The 14,620-nt window shown below is 39.1% G+C and overlaps 1 protein-coding gene across 1 annotated transcript in view; it reads left to right on the top strand.

Moving 5' to 3' along the window:
- The window catches only part of sv2bb (synaptic vesicle glycoprotein 2Bb), a 77,315-nt gene that overhangs the window by 41,364 nt on the left and 21,331 nt on the right, over positions 1-14,620 (top strand). Inside the window, exons 2-3 of the mRNA XM_036564923.1 lie at positions 6,974-7,120; positions 10,082-10,617. Coding sequence (XP_036420816.1) covers positions 10,161-10,617 — 457 coding nt within the window. The 5' untranslated portion in view covers positions 6,974-7,120; positions 10,082-10,160. The remainder of the gene's footprint in view (positions 1-6,973; positions 7,121-10,081; positions 10,618-14,620) is intronic.

Genomic DNA, 14,620 nt, shown 5'->3' with positions numbered 1-14,620 from the left:
CGCTGTGTGAATGAAAACAGAGCACTAATTAAATGTCAGAGAGAATGAGGGAAGAAAGATGGGGGGAGAGAGAGAGGGAGAGGGTGAGAGAGCAAAAGAAAAAGAGAAAGAAATAGTCAGAAGAGAGAGAGAGAGTGATAGATAGCTAGAACTGGAGCAAGAGAAAGAGAGAAAGAGACTGAGAGGCAGAGAAAGAGAGAGAGAAAAGAAAGAGCAAAACAAAAGAGAAAAAGAGAGAAAGAGAGTGAGAAAAGAAAGTGAGCCAGAGAAAGCAAGAAAGTTAAAAAGAGAGTGAGAGCCAGAAAAAGAGACAGACAGAAAGAATGAGAGAAAAGTGAGAGAAAGATACAGGAAGAGAAAGAGAGAGAGAGAGAGAGAGAGAGAGAGAGAGAGAGAGAGAGAGAGAAAAGGAAGCGAGACTGAGAGCGAGGGAAATAGAGTGAGAGAGGAAAAAGAGAAAAACAGTGAGGAAAGAGAGAGTGAGAGAGAAACAGAGGGAAAGAAAGAGATAGATAGTGAGAGAGAGCAAAAGAAAGAGAAACAGACTAAGAAAGAGAAAAAAACAGAAAGAGACAAAAGTAAGAAAAAGACAGCTAGAGATAGCCTATATACAGGCAGAGAAAGAGAGAGAGAAAGAGAAAGAAAAAGTAAAAACAGTGAAAGAGAGATAGACAGAAGAAAGAGAGAGAAAGTGAGAAAGAAACAAACAGAAAGAGATAAGAAGAGAGAAAAGAGAAAGAGAAACAAAACTAAGAAAAAGACAGCAAGAGAGAGACAGAAAGAGAAAGAGGGAGAGAGAGAGAGAGACGGAAAGAAAGAGATAAACGGTGAGAGAGAGAGAGCAAAAGAAAGAGAAACAGACTGAGAAAGAGAGAGAAAAGATAGATAGTGAGAGAAAGCGAAATAGAAAAAGACAGAGAGAGAAAAGAGAAAGAAAGCTAAAAGTAAAAAATGACTTCCTGTTGGTCTGCAATGAAAGTTGCTACACTATATTTACAGTGTATGGCCGTGAGGAGACGCCGGCCCCGTCCCATTTCACCCTTCGTCCCTACCACTCAGCCCTGCCTTCCCGATTCTTGTTGAGATAGAGGGGGAGGGTGAAGTGTTGGGGCTACATGACCCTCCAAACGGAGGTTTTTCAGAGACTCCAAACAGAGAGATATGAGAAAAAAAGAAAACCGGCAAGACGGAGAACAAGAGACCAAAGAAACCCACAAATGTGAGAATTTTCTCTGTTAAAAAATATGATAATCATTGTTTTATCTTAGTTTAATACCGTTTTAGTGTATTATGGTCCGTTTCTTCATAATAAGCATAAAAAATTACTAATAATATGTTGATGTCTCAGTATCTAGCTGGATAAATTTCCTGTTCCACCTTAAATAGTCCAGCAGTTCTGATGCCTGAAGTGCCAGAATGTAACTGCTGCACCATTTAAGGTGGAACGGGAAAATTCGAACAAGAATCTGGTGAATATCTGACTTCAGCTTCATATCACTGAAGAATTAGGGGTGGGTGATAATAAATAATTGCCCCCCTCTTTGAAGTCATATGATCCCTAAATGTAACTAAAGCCCAGCAGTGAGGAGCTGAACTTTACCCTCCTCTGCTGTCACTGCAGACTGGCAGGGTCGCCTACAGAGCAGCTAATGTAGCTGTTAATGAAGTGATGCTCTTTTTATTTGAGGGTCCCATTTCAGAGGAAGATTTCAACCACTAACCTGTAACTCAGTTCCAAAGGGGTTAGGGTGACACTCGAAAATAAGGGGTAGGGGTAAAAACAAGAAATAGGACTGGGCCGCCGTCTCTGCTGTGATCACGTTCTCACTAAAGGAAATTAAATCACCCACGCTGGTTCTCCGAGGCCGGTCACATGCTATTAACTCCTGCGCTGAGAGCTTTAATCTCATTTCAGTCCTCTGCGAGCCTCCGCCCTCCGTCGGGAGGGGATTAATAAATATAACAATGATGCTGGAGCGTAAAATTACAGATTAATGGTGATTTGGGGTCAGACTGGCAGGCAGTGGGGCACATCTGCACACGCTGTTTCATTACTGATTTCAAAACGGGCTCATCCGCTTCCCCTCACCACTCGGAAGTGTGCATCGCCCATGTCACTCCAGTGTCCACTTACAGCCAAGATATAACAGCAGGAGTCCAGAGCAACATGGAGCAAGACTCGCTTCACCATTTACAGACGGATCACTTGGCTAAAAAAAACCCAGTCTGGATTTAGTAAATATAATTTTAGATTTGAAGGCTGTGTCCCAAATCAACCCCTGTTCTGTATGTAGAAAACGAACTAGGGATTCATCCCTTTTCTAGTGTCCCACTGGAAAATCAGCCTAGTGCACTAGAATGTTCATCCCCTAATATTTCACTAAACACACTTAAAATGTACATGGTTCTTCATTGGTTCTGTATAGAACCATGTACACTCAAAGAACCATTTGCATGCTCACATGATCCTTTGCATGGTGAAATGGTCCTATGTAGCACCAAAAAGGGTTCTGCTGTTGTTGTCAAGCTTGAGAACACAGAAGAGCACTTTTTTGGTGCTATGGAGAACCCTTTTCAAAAAGGTTCCATATACAACCATCTGCAAAACGTTCTCCATCAGTCTGAAGAACCATTTTACCAAGAAAAGAATCAATAAATCATGCAACTGGTTCTTTGAGTGTTCATGGTTCTACTAAAGACTTTACTAAACCAGCCTGTGCCCCAACTGATGCAGTGCGTTCTAGAAGGTTTTTCAAATCAAACCAACTGGCTTAAAGAAGTTCACTTCAAGATTAGAATGGATTCGAGAACCAGACCAACCGTCTGTACAAAGCCAAATCCCCAAAAGTTGGTAAAGAAGGTAAAATTCAAATGAAAACAGAAAGCAGTGATGTATGAATCTACATTGACCTGCATGTAAACATAAACAATATCGAGATAAGATACGTAATGTTTTATCTTATCAACTTAATTGCACTGCAAAAAATGTTGTCTTGTCAAGTAAAATTATGTTAAGTATAGTTAATAAATCTAATATTTCTCATGTTGAAATTGTTAAGCTCAATTTAAGATCGTTTCTCTTATTTCTAGACAGTTTTCACTCGTTTTAAGTAATTTTATTTAGTAAATTTATCTCACTATACTGGCAGATAATTTTCCTTGTTGTAAGAAATGAGCTTGAAACTAGCTAAATTATCTGCCAGAATGGTGAGATCATTTTACTGAATAAAATTACTTAAATCAGGTAATAAATCTCTATAAATAAACAAGATAATCTTATAATAAATGCACAACCATCTCAAAATGGGAAATATTAGATATATCAACTAGATTTAATATCATTTCACTTGACAAGATGCCATTTTTTGCAGTGTGTTCTTTGTAAATATATCACTGCTGTCGGAACAAAACCTCGTATTTCCATATGGTAACTTTACAAGAGAAAGAAAAACAGATTTTACTTTTAATGTAAGTCAAGGGAACCAGACGTTTTTCTAGGTCATTCTGGGCTGTTTCTTTTCGTTCATTTGGCATGAAATTTACATACAGTGTAAAGTACAACAGGCATTTTCCAACCATGTCAAAAACTGAAAAACGACAAAAATGGAGATACAAGGTTTTGTTCACACAGCAGCGAGTTGCTCATTTTGAAACTGATGTCTGCAACGTGTTCTGAAAAAGGAGTCAATTTAAGATGAGAACCACTGTGAAATGTTCTTAAACAGGTGATGCAGTCATGCTTGGACATAAAAAAAGCCCCCAGGAAAGGCCGAGTCCTGTATGAGTGAGGATGGGTGGAGTCTCGCCTCTCTGCCAAAACAAAATCCAGTAGCAAATAGTCCAACATTGTTTTAAATGGTTTTTAAATAGTTAAAGGTTTAATCCAGGGTTCCTCAGAGAGTGACTGCAATGATTTCAGGGATTTCACCCTATATGGTGCATGATATTGTGGAGGCTGTCGCTGGCCGCACTGCCGTGGGAGTGCAGGAGGCATAGTCATGCAAACTGGCCGTGCAAAGAGGCTCACGGGAGGTGCTGCGCTCCCAATATAAGAGATACATTTGACCGGATATTGTTGTGGACGTTACATGTGTAGCAGTGTTGTTTGTGCCGGGCTGTGGGGCAGTTAGTGCCCACCACAAAGAGAAAGTATACAGCCTGCTATCCTGACCGCTTGAGTAGCACTGAGCGGCGGTTCTCTCTTGCTGTCTGTTCAGTAAAAGAGCATTTGCCTGCATGCACAATGTTTCCCTCTGGCTCTTTTTCACCAAGATGCTACAATATCATCGAAAGATTCAGTGAATCCAGAGAATGTTTTCAGTTGTCACTGCTGTACTTTTTTCTATATCTTAGTCTTTTATCTATTTAGGTTCGTTATTATATATTTGAGTTTTTATTTGTTGTGTTAAAGTGGAATTCCACGAATTTTCAAAATTCCATAATTCAGTGTGTGAGATGTAATTAGAGTGATTCAGAGCGGTTTGGTGTAAAATGGTTCAGATGTCTTTACAGTGGTGGTGATAGGAACCAGGGGTCGCCATGACTACAACACAAATATAGACATTTTATTAACTATCCAGAACCACCAGTGAACCTACACGAGTCTTCTGAGTTTATATGGAATGTCGATGATGGAAAATAGTGGAAAATCTGAAATAATAAGTTTTCTTTGGGGACTATTTTGCCTCACAGCGCCCTGCATGTATCCCTCCACCATGAATGGAGTTTAAGTTCTCTAAACTATCATAAAACAGTGTCTCAGTCATCAGGCAGTGAATTCATAACCATTTCATGTAGGAACTTTCTGTGAGGGAGCTTTTAGAGGTGGACGTCTGGTTCCTATCACCACCACTGTGAACAATTCTGACTCGGTTAGTTTCTCTAGAACAGAGCGTTTCACACCAAACCACTCTGAATGTTTACATCTTAACCATTTAATTACTCAGAAATGTTTTAAAATCTTTCTCTTTTAAGTGTTTATGTTTGTTGACTGAAAAACTAGCAACCTTGTGTGACGTCAGTCAGGAGATATCTTTTTTCTTATTGGCTGAGAAAACAGCTTCTATTTTATTTTAGTTGCCCAGCAAAAATTGTCATTCAACGTTGCTGTTTTGATTGGCTGTTTCATTAAACTTGTTTCACAAAGGTGAGATGCTTGCAACTGTTGCGAGTTTTAAGTGAGTGGCAGGATGCTTTACATTATGCAACACAAGTGCAGTTTAGTCTCATAAAGGTTTTAAGCAAATAAATTTGCATGAAAGTTTCACTGTGTGAATTCAGCCTTAGTTTGCTTGCTATAATTTAGCTAATGCTGACATATAGGCAGCTGTCATTTAGCAGTTAGCTTCCTGCTACGCTAACAGAATGGAGGGCTTAGTCAATTTAATGTGTGACATTTAGGGGTTTGCATGCTGCCGGTTTTCCAAAGTTGACAGTTCTGTAATGAAAGTCGAGTCGGCGGTGAATAAACACTGATGATCATCCTGAATAAAAGGTCAGTGGAGCGTGACGTGTCCTTGCCAACGAGCCCTGGATCGCATTGCTAGCTTTCAGGGAACCGGATATACGGATCTGGCAAAATTGTATCTGACTTGGGCGCACACTAGGCGGCCTTGCTGAGATGCTCTCCCACAACAGAGGTCCAGAGGGATGGAGAAATTTAGAGCGTTGTAACTCAATGAAAATCAGAGTAACTGCCTTCAAACTGTACAGGATTGCAGGGTGCTATACGCCCCCTCTCCAACCACACATGACTTTGACTGTAGTCTTTGGGAAACTGGAGATAATGATATGCCATATCTGATTTTTGAACCACTGCAGATTGGTGGAGAAATATTAGAATAAAGCCAAATGCACAGCAATATCAGTGCAAATAATGTATTTAAGGCAGCCCTACATTTAATGTAGCACTGAATTTAAGGTGGAGCTGCATTTAAGGTAGCACTAATTTAAGGTAGAAGTGAATTTACGGTGGCAGTGCATTTAAGGTAGCAGGAGATTTAGCGTGGCACTGGATTTAACTTGGTAATGGATTTTGCTAAATTAAAGATGGCAAAGAATTTAAGGTATCAGTAAATTTAAAGTGCCAGAGAATTTACAGTGTCTGTGGATTTAAGGTAGAAGTGGGATTAAGGAAGCATTTAATTTCATCAGCAGTCTTCGACCATTTAAATGTTTTAAAGTATTAAGCTGGCTTTTTCAAGCCAACTTGAAGTTTGTTGATGAACTTTCCCTTTTTAGTTCACATCTGTAAGCTTCGTTAAAAATACATATACAAATAAACACATTTTAAAATAAATTTAATGCAAAAATGTATTGGATAAATACATTTGGATTTTTTCCCATATGGGTTAATGTGCTAGCATGTTTGGTTTTTAACATTAGCATGTTTTAGCATGTTCCTGTTCATGTTAGTGTATTACTGTGTTTGAACTTTAGCATGTTTTTCTGTCTTAATGTTATATTTATATATACTTAATGTATATTTCTGTGTTTTAATGTTAGCATGTTTTTATATTCTAATATTAGAGCATTTCTGTGTTTTAACATTAGCATCTTGTTAACATCTGATTCGAGCTCAAGCTGAGCCAAACGGACCGGGTCGGGGAGACACCAACATGTTCTGAAGCTGAGAGTAAACCGATGTGAACGTGACTTCCTAAAAAGCTCGTTCTGGTGTTGTTGGCGCAGTCGTGCAGGGTGTCTCTCCTGAGAAGCGAATGAGGAAAAGCTAAAGTCCATCCGAGGCCAGTCGATCTCTGTCGGCTCACTGAATTTCAGCAATGATAAATTTTAACGCGCCATAAATCACGTTAGTCTAAGTGAAGACGGGGGGCGCTAATCAGCAGTGCTGATCTAAGAGGGATATTTTCACACATTGAACCCTCACATACAGTCATCATTCCAGATGTCTTTTCACTGAGTCTCTTTGAGCTGCTCGTACTGATTTGGTGCATCTGTTCTTTGCTAACAGGTTCAGCATGTGTTCCTGGGAGGACCTGAGCAGTTTGAGGTAATGTTCAGTCACCAGATGCCACCAAAAACCTGCCAGACTCTTGAAGACTTAACTGACTTTCTCTCCGTCCCTGTAAACTGAGGAACGCCGGAGCCAGAAGCTCTTGTAAGTGTCGTGTAAATTCTGTAAATTGTGTCTCCCAAAGATCTCCAGACTGACCATCTCAGATTTGCTTGATTTTTGAACGTCGCTTTTCAGAAATGATGTATGTCTAACTACCAAAAACACAAATCAAGCTAAAAACCCAGTTTTGTATTTTACATTTACGTCTTTTGTAAAACGAGGCATGTTTGATGCTTTGATATATTCAGTTTGGCTCGAGATACCAACTTCACATTTGGTACATTTGTTGATTAAAATGTGCTCAGTCCAGTGGTATAAAGTATTTTATGCTTACCTTTGACAAATGAGATGTGACTGTCAGCCTTTGTCAGGCGTAATGTGATTGTTTTCATTTCTAACAGCTCATAAATCATAAATTATTACTATAAAACAAATGCCTACTTTCCAAAAGGGCGCAGTGACATCATCAATGAATAGCAAAGTTCGAAAGATCTGATTTGCTTCAATGTGGAGATCTGAACAAACGTTTTGTTGCGCTCCATAAAAAGTAGATTGCTACAGGTGCAAAGCGAAAAAATCTGGATTAAATATACATTTTTATTCCATTAAATAGATTACAAAACAAAACAGACACAAACCAAACAAACGTTTCAGCTTCTTGCTCTCATCAGTGCTCATGAAGAAGCTCTCTCAACCTACTTGCTTTTAAAGACTTGGACAAATCGCCCTCACCTGTGTAGGCTCTGCTAGGGCCTTCTTAAAGTGACAGTACACCAGCAAGAGGATTTACAGTTGCAAAAACTAAAATCAAATACATTAAAAACATCAGAAATCATTATGTATTAAATATATTAATTTGATTTATAGTACATTAATAATACATTAATCAAAACACTGTCTTTTTATAGAAAACAATTGAGATTAAGATCCTCATTCATATCATTTGGAAACAAATCTAAAAGGCCAATGTGGAGATATAAAAGGACCAATTTGCTCCAGTGCCAAAAATATGGCTTGTTTTTTTCCAGATTTGCCATAAAATGACAAACTTGCATGTCTGTATCTGTTTAGGTAATTACGCGTCTTACAACCAAACAATATTCCCAGAAAAATTATCAGATTAACGAGAGGGACACATCAACTTTTGCACCTTTTTTCTGTAGTGTTCATTTTAATCCTTGTCCATAAAATGCAATTTCCACCTGTTTTGGAGCTCCATCAGATAAACTGTGCATTTTCTTCAATAACACTGATGAAATATGATGGAAATGTGTGATTTACAAAACCAAAAATGGGATTTTTCGCCAGCATAAGTCAGAAAGCAGGTCAACATTTATAGAAGTGTTTATATTGTGGGTAACACTTTCTATGAATGTCGCATTTGTAAGTATCTATAAACACATTTATAACATGTTATAATGTATTCATAAGACATTATAAACGCGGTTATAAATATTTATAAAAAATAATCACACTGAATTACACTTTATAGCCATGTTTATTATACATTATAAATTGTCAAAATAATGAATTATAAATAGTGTTAATAACATGTTATAATGTCAGTGCCAAAGAAGTCAGTCCCAGCTTGGAGAGCGTAAAGTAAAGACAAATACCAAGCTAACGGTGGTGTACATTACCTTTCCCACATTGGGTAAAACACTGATGCAGCTCTAGTTTAAACTCTGACATTTGAAGCCTGTAATGTGCTTTACTGTGAATGTTTTAGTGTTTCAGTAAATCCTTCAGTAAATCCTTCAACTTGAAGCCTCACTCTGAACACTGGAGGAGGCTTTAGTACAGTACGCTTCACTTTACTTAGAGCGGACAAATACAACTTATGAGCGCTTATAATTTGTTATGATCAGTACTTATAATGTATTATGTTAACAATTCATAATGCATAATAAGCATGGCTATAACATGTAATGCATTTTTATAAATATTTATAGCTATGTTTATAATGTCTTATGAATGCATTATAACATGATATGAATGTGTTTATAGATGCTTACAAAGGTGACATTCATAGAAAGTGTTACCATATTGTGTTTAAACACTCTGTGTTTATTGTCAGCTGTACAGGACTCTTCAACCCTTGTGTGGTGTTCAACTTACAGTTGTCCATTTTATCTCAGTATGGCCCTCTTTGTTGAGAGGTGTGAATTGTTTTTTACAGCAGGGGGTTCTCACCCCTCCCCTTCTCCCCACATTGCTCTCTAGCAGCTCAACACAGAGTCACATTTCACACACAGAGACAACAGAGCCCGAGTTCATGTGATAGAGTCACAGGGAACAAATATTTTTTTTTAATTGTGTGAATTAAAAACATATTCAAGTTGATTTCTGTTCTGCCATCAGGGGGCCTGCAGGACGAGAAATGAAGGCCATGCAAAGCTAATGATGATACAAGCCTAACATTTTGCACGCTATGTACTGGGCACAAACTAGGCACATCTACAATGGGTCAGTCAGGATTGTCTCTCTGAAGTTCTGCCAAAGAACCTTTTTATCACCTTTATTATTAAGAATGTGGCATTAATGTGTTTGAAGTCACTTGCCGTATTAAAGTGGTTGTCTGGCTTTTCCCTTTAGTGTGTTATGTAGCTTTTTGTGTATGTAAACAGTCTGCAGTGTTGCAAAGCTCAAGCTGACCAATCAGAGCACACTGGGTTTATTGGGAGGCGGGGCTTAAAGACACAGGAGCTCTAACAGAGCGTTTCAGACAGAGGATGAATAGAGATGTACAGTATGAGTAAAATAATAATTTTTTGAAATATTGAAGCTATAAATCTGTTCCAGTAGAGCCCAAAATAAAATTATGAACATTGAATATGAACATTATAGGTTTTTTGTTATATTGTATCCACTAACAACCTATGTGCAAAATGTTAATTTAAATTGTATAAACTGTTCACCAAAAGGTATTTTTGAATGTCTTATTGATGTTCTGTAAACTCTATCTATCTATCTGTCTATCTATCTATCTATCTATCTATCTAGAACACCTGTCTGAGCTGGATCTGAAGATTATGCTCATATAGTTCCCCGTTTTGCTGAATCTCATATCAAATCAGAAATAATGGCTGACCCCTACCAGAACAGCTATCACCACGGTGACCCTGACGGATACGGAACATACGGCGAAGGTGGTCAGGACGGTTACGGCTACCAGACGGACTACCCCCCCCAGGAGGAGGACGCCGCCAGCGACGTGACCGAAGGTCATGATGAGGACGATCAGATGTACGAGGGCGAGTACCAGGGTATCCCGCATCCGGACGAGATCAAAGCTGCCCGCCGGGCGGCCAGGGCGAAGGCTCGGACAGCGGTGGACGCCGTGTCCGAGCAGGAGGAGCTGGCAGAGCAGTATGAAGACATCATGGAGGACTGCGGGCACGGGCGCTTCCAGTGGAGCCTGTTTGTGGTGCTGGGGTTGGCGCTCATGGCGGACAGCGTGGAGTGCTTCGTCGTAGCCTTTGCGCTGCCCAGTGCTGAGAAGGACATGTGTCTGTCCAATGCGGAGAAAGGCATGCTGGGTGAGTCATATTTATATATATATCTAGGCACCTCACGATTCGATTACGATTCAGAGGGCTGCGATGCGATTATAAAACGATTATCAATGCATCTTTTTTTTCTATATAGCATTTATATTTTCTCACTGTGTGAGCTCAAGTTTCGAGTTCAAGTTTCAAGTTTATTTGTCATTTGCACATCATGTCAGGACATTTATGCATTGAAATGCTTGTGGTGAGGCTCAGATAATCACTGTACAGAAAGTAAATAAGTAAAAATAAAAATACAAGAAAAAACAACTGAAATATATTAAATATAGACAAAATATATACAGAATATAGGGACAATATACATTTTAAAGTGACTAAGTGACTCAGTAGTTTAAAGCAAAGTATTTGTAATGATCCATAATGAATTTATTTCCAATATTTATTATTAATAAATCAAATGGAAGTGATGTGGTCAGTGAACTAGAAGGCTCTCATTCACTGCTCTTGTTTGGAGCACGAGAAGCTGCTTAAAATGCGATAAAATGCGCAGTTATGGTGAAATAAGATCCAGTGTCAGTGGATGTCCACGCAGCACATGTTACATTTACATTCGGCGCCTCAGTCAGAATTTAAGGTGGAACGGGTAAATTCGAACAAGAAGCGACTTCAGCCTCGTAAAACAGTCGAACGTTGAGAGACATTTAACTGATCAACTTCTGAGGAAAGGTTTTCTGGCGTAGACGGGAGGAAAGCGGCTGTAGGCGAAGCTGAAAGCAGAGCAAAGTAAATCTGCGCTCTCGTTTATATTGTTTAGTCTATACTAGGACATCATCACACACTGAGACATACTGGACATTAAATGTTGTGGCTCCCGAGGTGGTTTGAATTTGGTGAAAGGACAAAATGGCTCTTCTTATCATTTGTGTTGTGACTCCTGACCTAACCTGGCTTTAATGCAGAGGGAGCCGGTCGGATTTCTCACTCACCCAGTAATGTTTTTGTTATGTGCCACTACAGACTGTCCGGGCGCTGCACTTACCCACTTCCAAGCTCCGCCTTTTACGTTCCGTCAACATTACGTAATAAATTAAATATTTAGAAAATCGATTTTTGACATTTGTGAATCGATTCAGAATCGTTCACACCCGCATCGCGATGCATCTAAGAATCGATTTTTTCCCGCACCCCTAATTTATATATATATATAAGCTTTATTATATTATTTATTGTTATCATTATCATTACTTTCCACGCAATTTAAACAAAAGAGTTGGATGTAGTACGGAAACATTGTTATAAAGGTACTATTTACTGCCCAGTCCATACAGTTGTGTGAAAGTTTCAGCACCCCGGTCAAATAACATGTGTTGTTGATTATTTTTTAACCCTTGTGTGGTGTTGGGGGGTCTGTGGGATCCATTTTCAATATTTACCAAAAGCTGAAAATGTGATATTATTATTTCAACCTCAGATTCTTGGCCTTTGTTCATTTTCATGTATATATATTATATATTTGACTGCAGCTTGGCAAAATTAAAGGTCTTCAAAACTTTTAGGGGTAAAATTCATGTGACTCCAGATGCAGGGCCCGTTTGTACACTCTGGCATGAAGTCCAGGTCTAATTAGTTTGAGTGATTTCGTGATTTGGGACGGGCCCACATGATGGCAGGGTTCGATACTGGCCAGCAGCTACTTAAGCAGGGCATAAATTAAGAAAGCTCCCAAATTAACTAATGGCACTGTCGATGGAGAGATTAATCTGGCTGTTTCATTCGACTTTAAATCAGTTAGCATCTGCCTGGTGATGTGTTTGAACCCCATGACTCAGATAAAGGCCTCAGGAGCGTCCGGTCCATGTTTATAGATAACGGAAACCACATAATCAAGTCTGTTAGCGATTACTGAGCAGCTCCACACAGTTTGAGGTGAGTGTGTGATGATAAGGGGCTCTAACACACCAATCCAACCCTCGCCTGTGGTTTGTGCGGTGTGTCCCGCACCGTTGGCTCTGATCAGCACTGTGTTGGCTGATGTGCATGTTGAATCGGCGTCAGCGGTCAGCCGCGAGAGAGCTGAGAATCAGAGCATTCCAGGATTTTCCATTATAGGAAATGAAATTTCCATGCCAAACATTTAGCGTAGTGCTGGGCGATATATCATCTATACCATGATATTGACATAACATATCGTTGCTGTTGGGACAAAACCTTGTATCTTCGTTTTTGACATAATTTAAAAAAGGTCAGTTGCCCTTTATGATGTGTCAAAGTTTCGCCATGCAAGGACCAACAGAAATGGTCCAAAATTAATTGGAAATAATTATTTTTCTATTTACTTCCATTAAAAGTTAATAATATTGTCCTTTTCCTGTAAAGTTACCTTTTGGAGATACAAGGTTTTGTTCTGACAAGAGTGATATGGTATGTAATATGATATTACCTTTCAGTTTTAGTATATACTTAGTATAGTATACTTAGTACATCATTTGTTAATCATATACTGAATGTACTAAATATGACTGACAGCTGAGTCCCTCTTGCCAAGTGGTTTGATATTTTGTGCATTTTTCTGATGTTGTGGAAGTTTGACAGTTAACTATAGAACTGTAAAAATAACATTATTAATGCTAAACATTAATATCATCTGATACTGTGATGCATATGAAAATATCATAATTGTTCTCCGCCATGTCCAGCACTAATTTAATACACAAACTGGCTGTTCTGAGAGGAAAAAGGACCTTTACCCTCATTAGCTGTAAATCAGAACACAGTTAAAATGGAACAGCTGCCTCGTCCACAATATCAGTGACGTTTTACCTAATTTTGGTCGTGTTTGAACATCAAAACATCCACAAAGGTGTGACGGATGTGTCTAAATGGGCTAAACGGGATTCTTCTTAGTTAATGTTAGTAAAGTTGGTCCATGCGCAGGTATGTTAGTCTTACGTTAGTAAGACTTACGTTACGCAGTGTCTGTGTTTAGATGCAAGATTTTTGCCAATCCGATTGAACATATTCGATTATAGATTAAGACTGAGGTGTTTACATTCTCATTCTACTCAACAATCTGATGAAAATCTCTGTTTTCATGCTCACTACAAGTAATCAGATCCAAAATTATGAGCATGTGCGGAGAACCACTTAGTGCAGACGTTACCATGACAGCGAGCATCACGTGAGTCCAGTCAGAGTGAGATGAGCAGCAGTGAGCAGTGCTTGTGTTTTTAATTGCTTTAAAATGACGTCAGACTCAGGAAAACGTCCTTCACCAGTCCTTATTAAAGAAGGCCGAGAGGAAGACGTCGTGTCCTGAGACACATAAGCTGGACGTCCGTCCCACCGCCGTCTTTTAAAGATCAGAGCAGAAACTTCGTCTCCTCTGCAGACCAGTTTCTGCTCCGCCATGTTGAACGGTATAAACTCTCACTATGACGCGACGAACATGATCAGAACGGACTTAAACTTTCCGATAGGGAATGTAATCAGATACAGGCGTTTACACGTATATTATTCTTCTGTTTAACGGATTATTTACAGGATTACCCACCTCGTTCAATCGGATAAGAATTGCATTCAGAATGGCCTCAATCAGACTAGACTATTCCGACTGAGGTGTTTACATGGACGTATTCTATTCTGATAGAATATTAGTCGGACTATTAACGGATTATTAGGCTGCATGTAAATGTGGCTGCTGTCTCCCTGTGTTTTTGTAATCTAGAGTCGTCAGTGTTTCAAATGTCATGAAAGGATGAACAGCATGCAGGAAAAGTTCAGGAAATTCCATGACTTTTCCAGGCTTGGAAAACCAAATTTCTATACTTTATGACTTTTCCAGCACTTATTATTTTCAGTGAACTTTCCAAGCCTGGTTAACTTTTACTTTCTCACTCTGGGTTTAACTTGACATGTTAAGCCTGACACATTTTCTGACACATTGTTATCCATAATCAGGCTGCACACTGTGGTGATATTAGAGGCTAGTGATAATGACCACTCTGACAAGCAGAGAGAGAGAGAGAGAGAGAGA

This window comes from Colossoma macropomum, unplaced genomic scaffold (genome assembly GCF_904425465.1).
Source record: "Colossoma macropomum unplaced genomic scaffold, Colossoma_macropomum, whole genome shotgun sequence".
In the NCBI taxonomy this organism is placed as follows: domain Eukaryota; kingdom Metazoa; phylum Chordata; class Actinopteri; order Characiformes; family Serrasalmidae; genus Colossoma; species Colossoma macropomum.
Note: the sequence above shows the minus strand (reverse complement) of the source record. Positions and strands in the feature narration are given on the sequence as shown.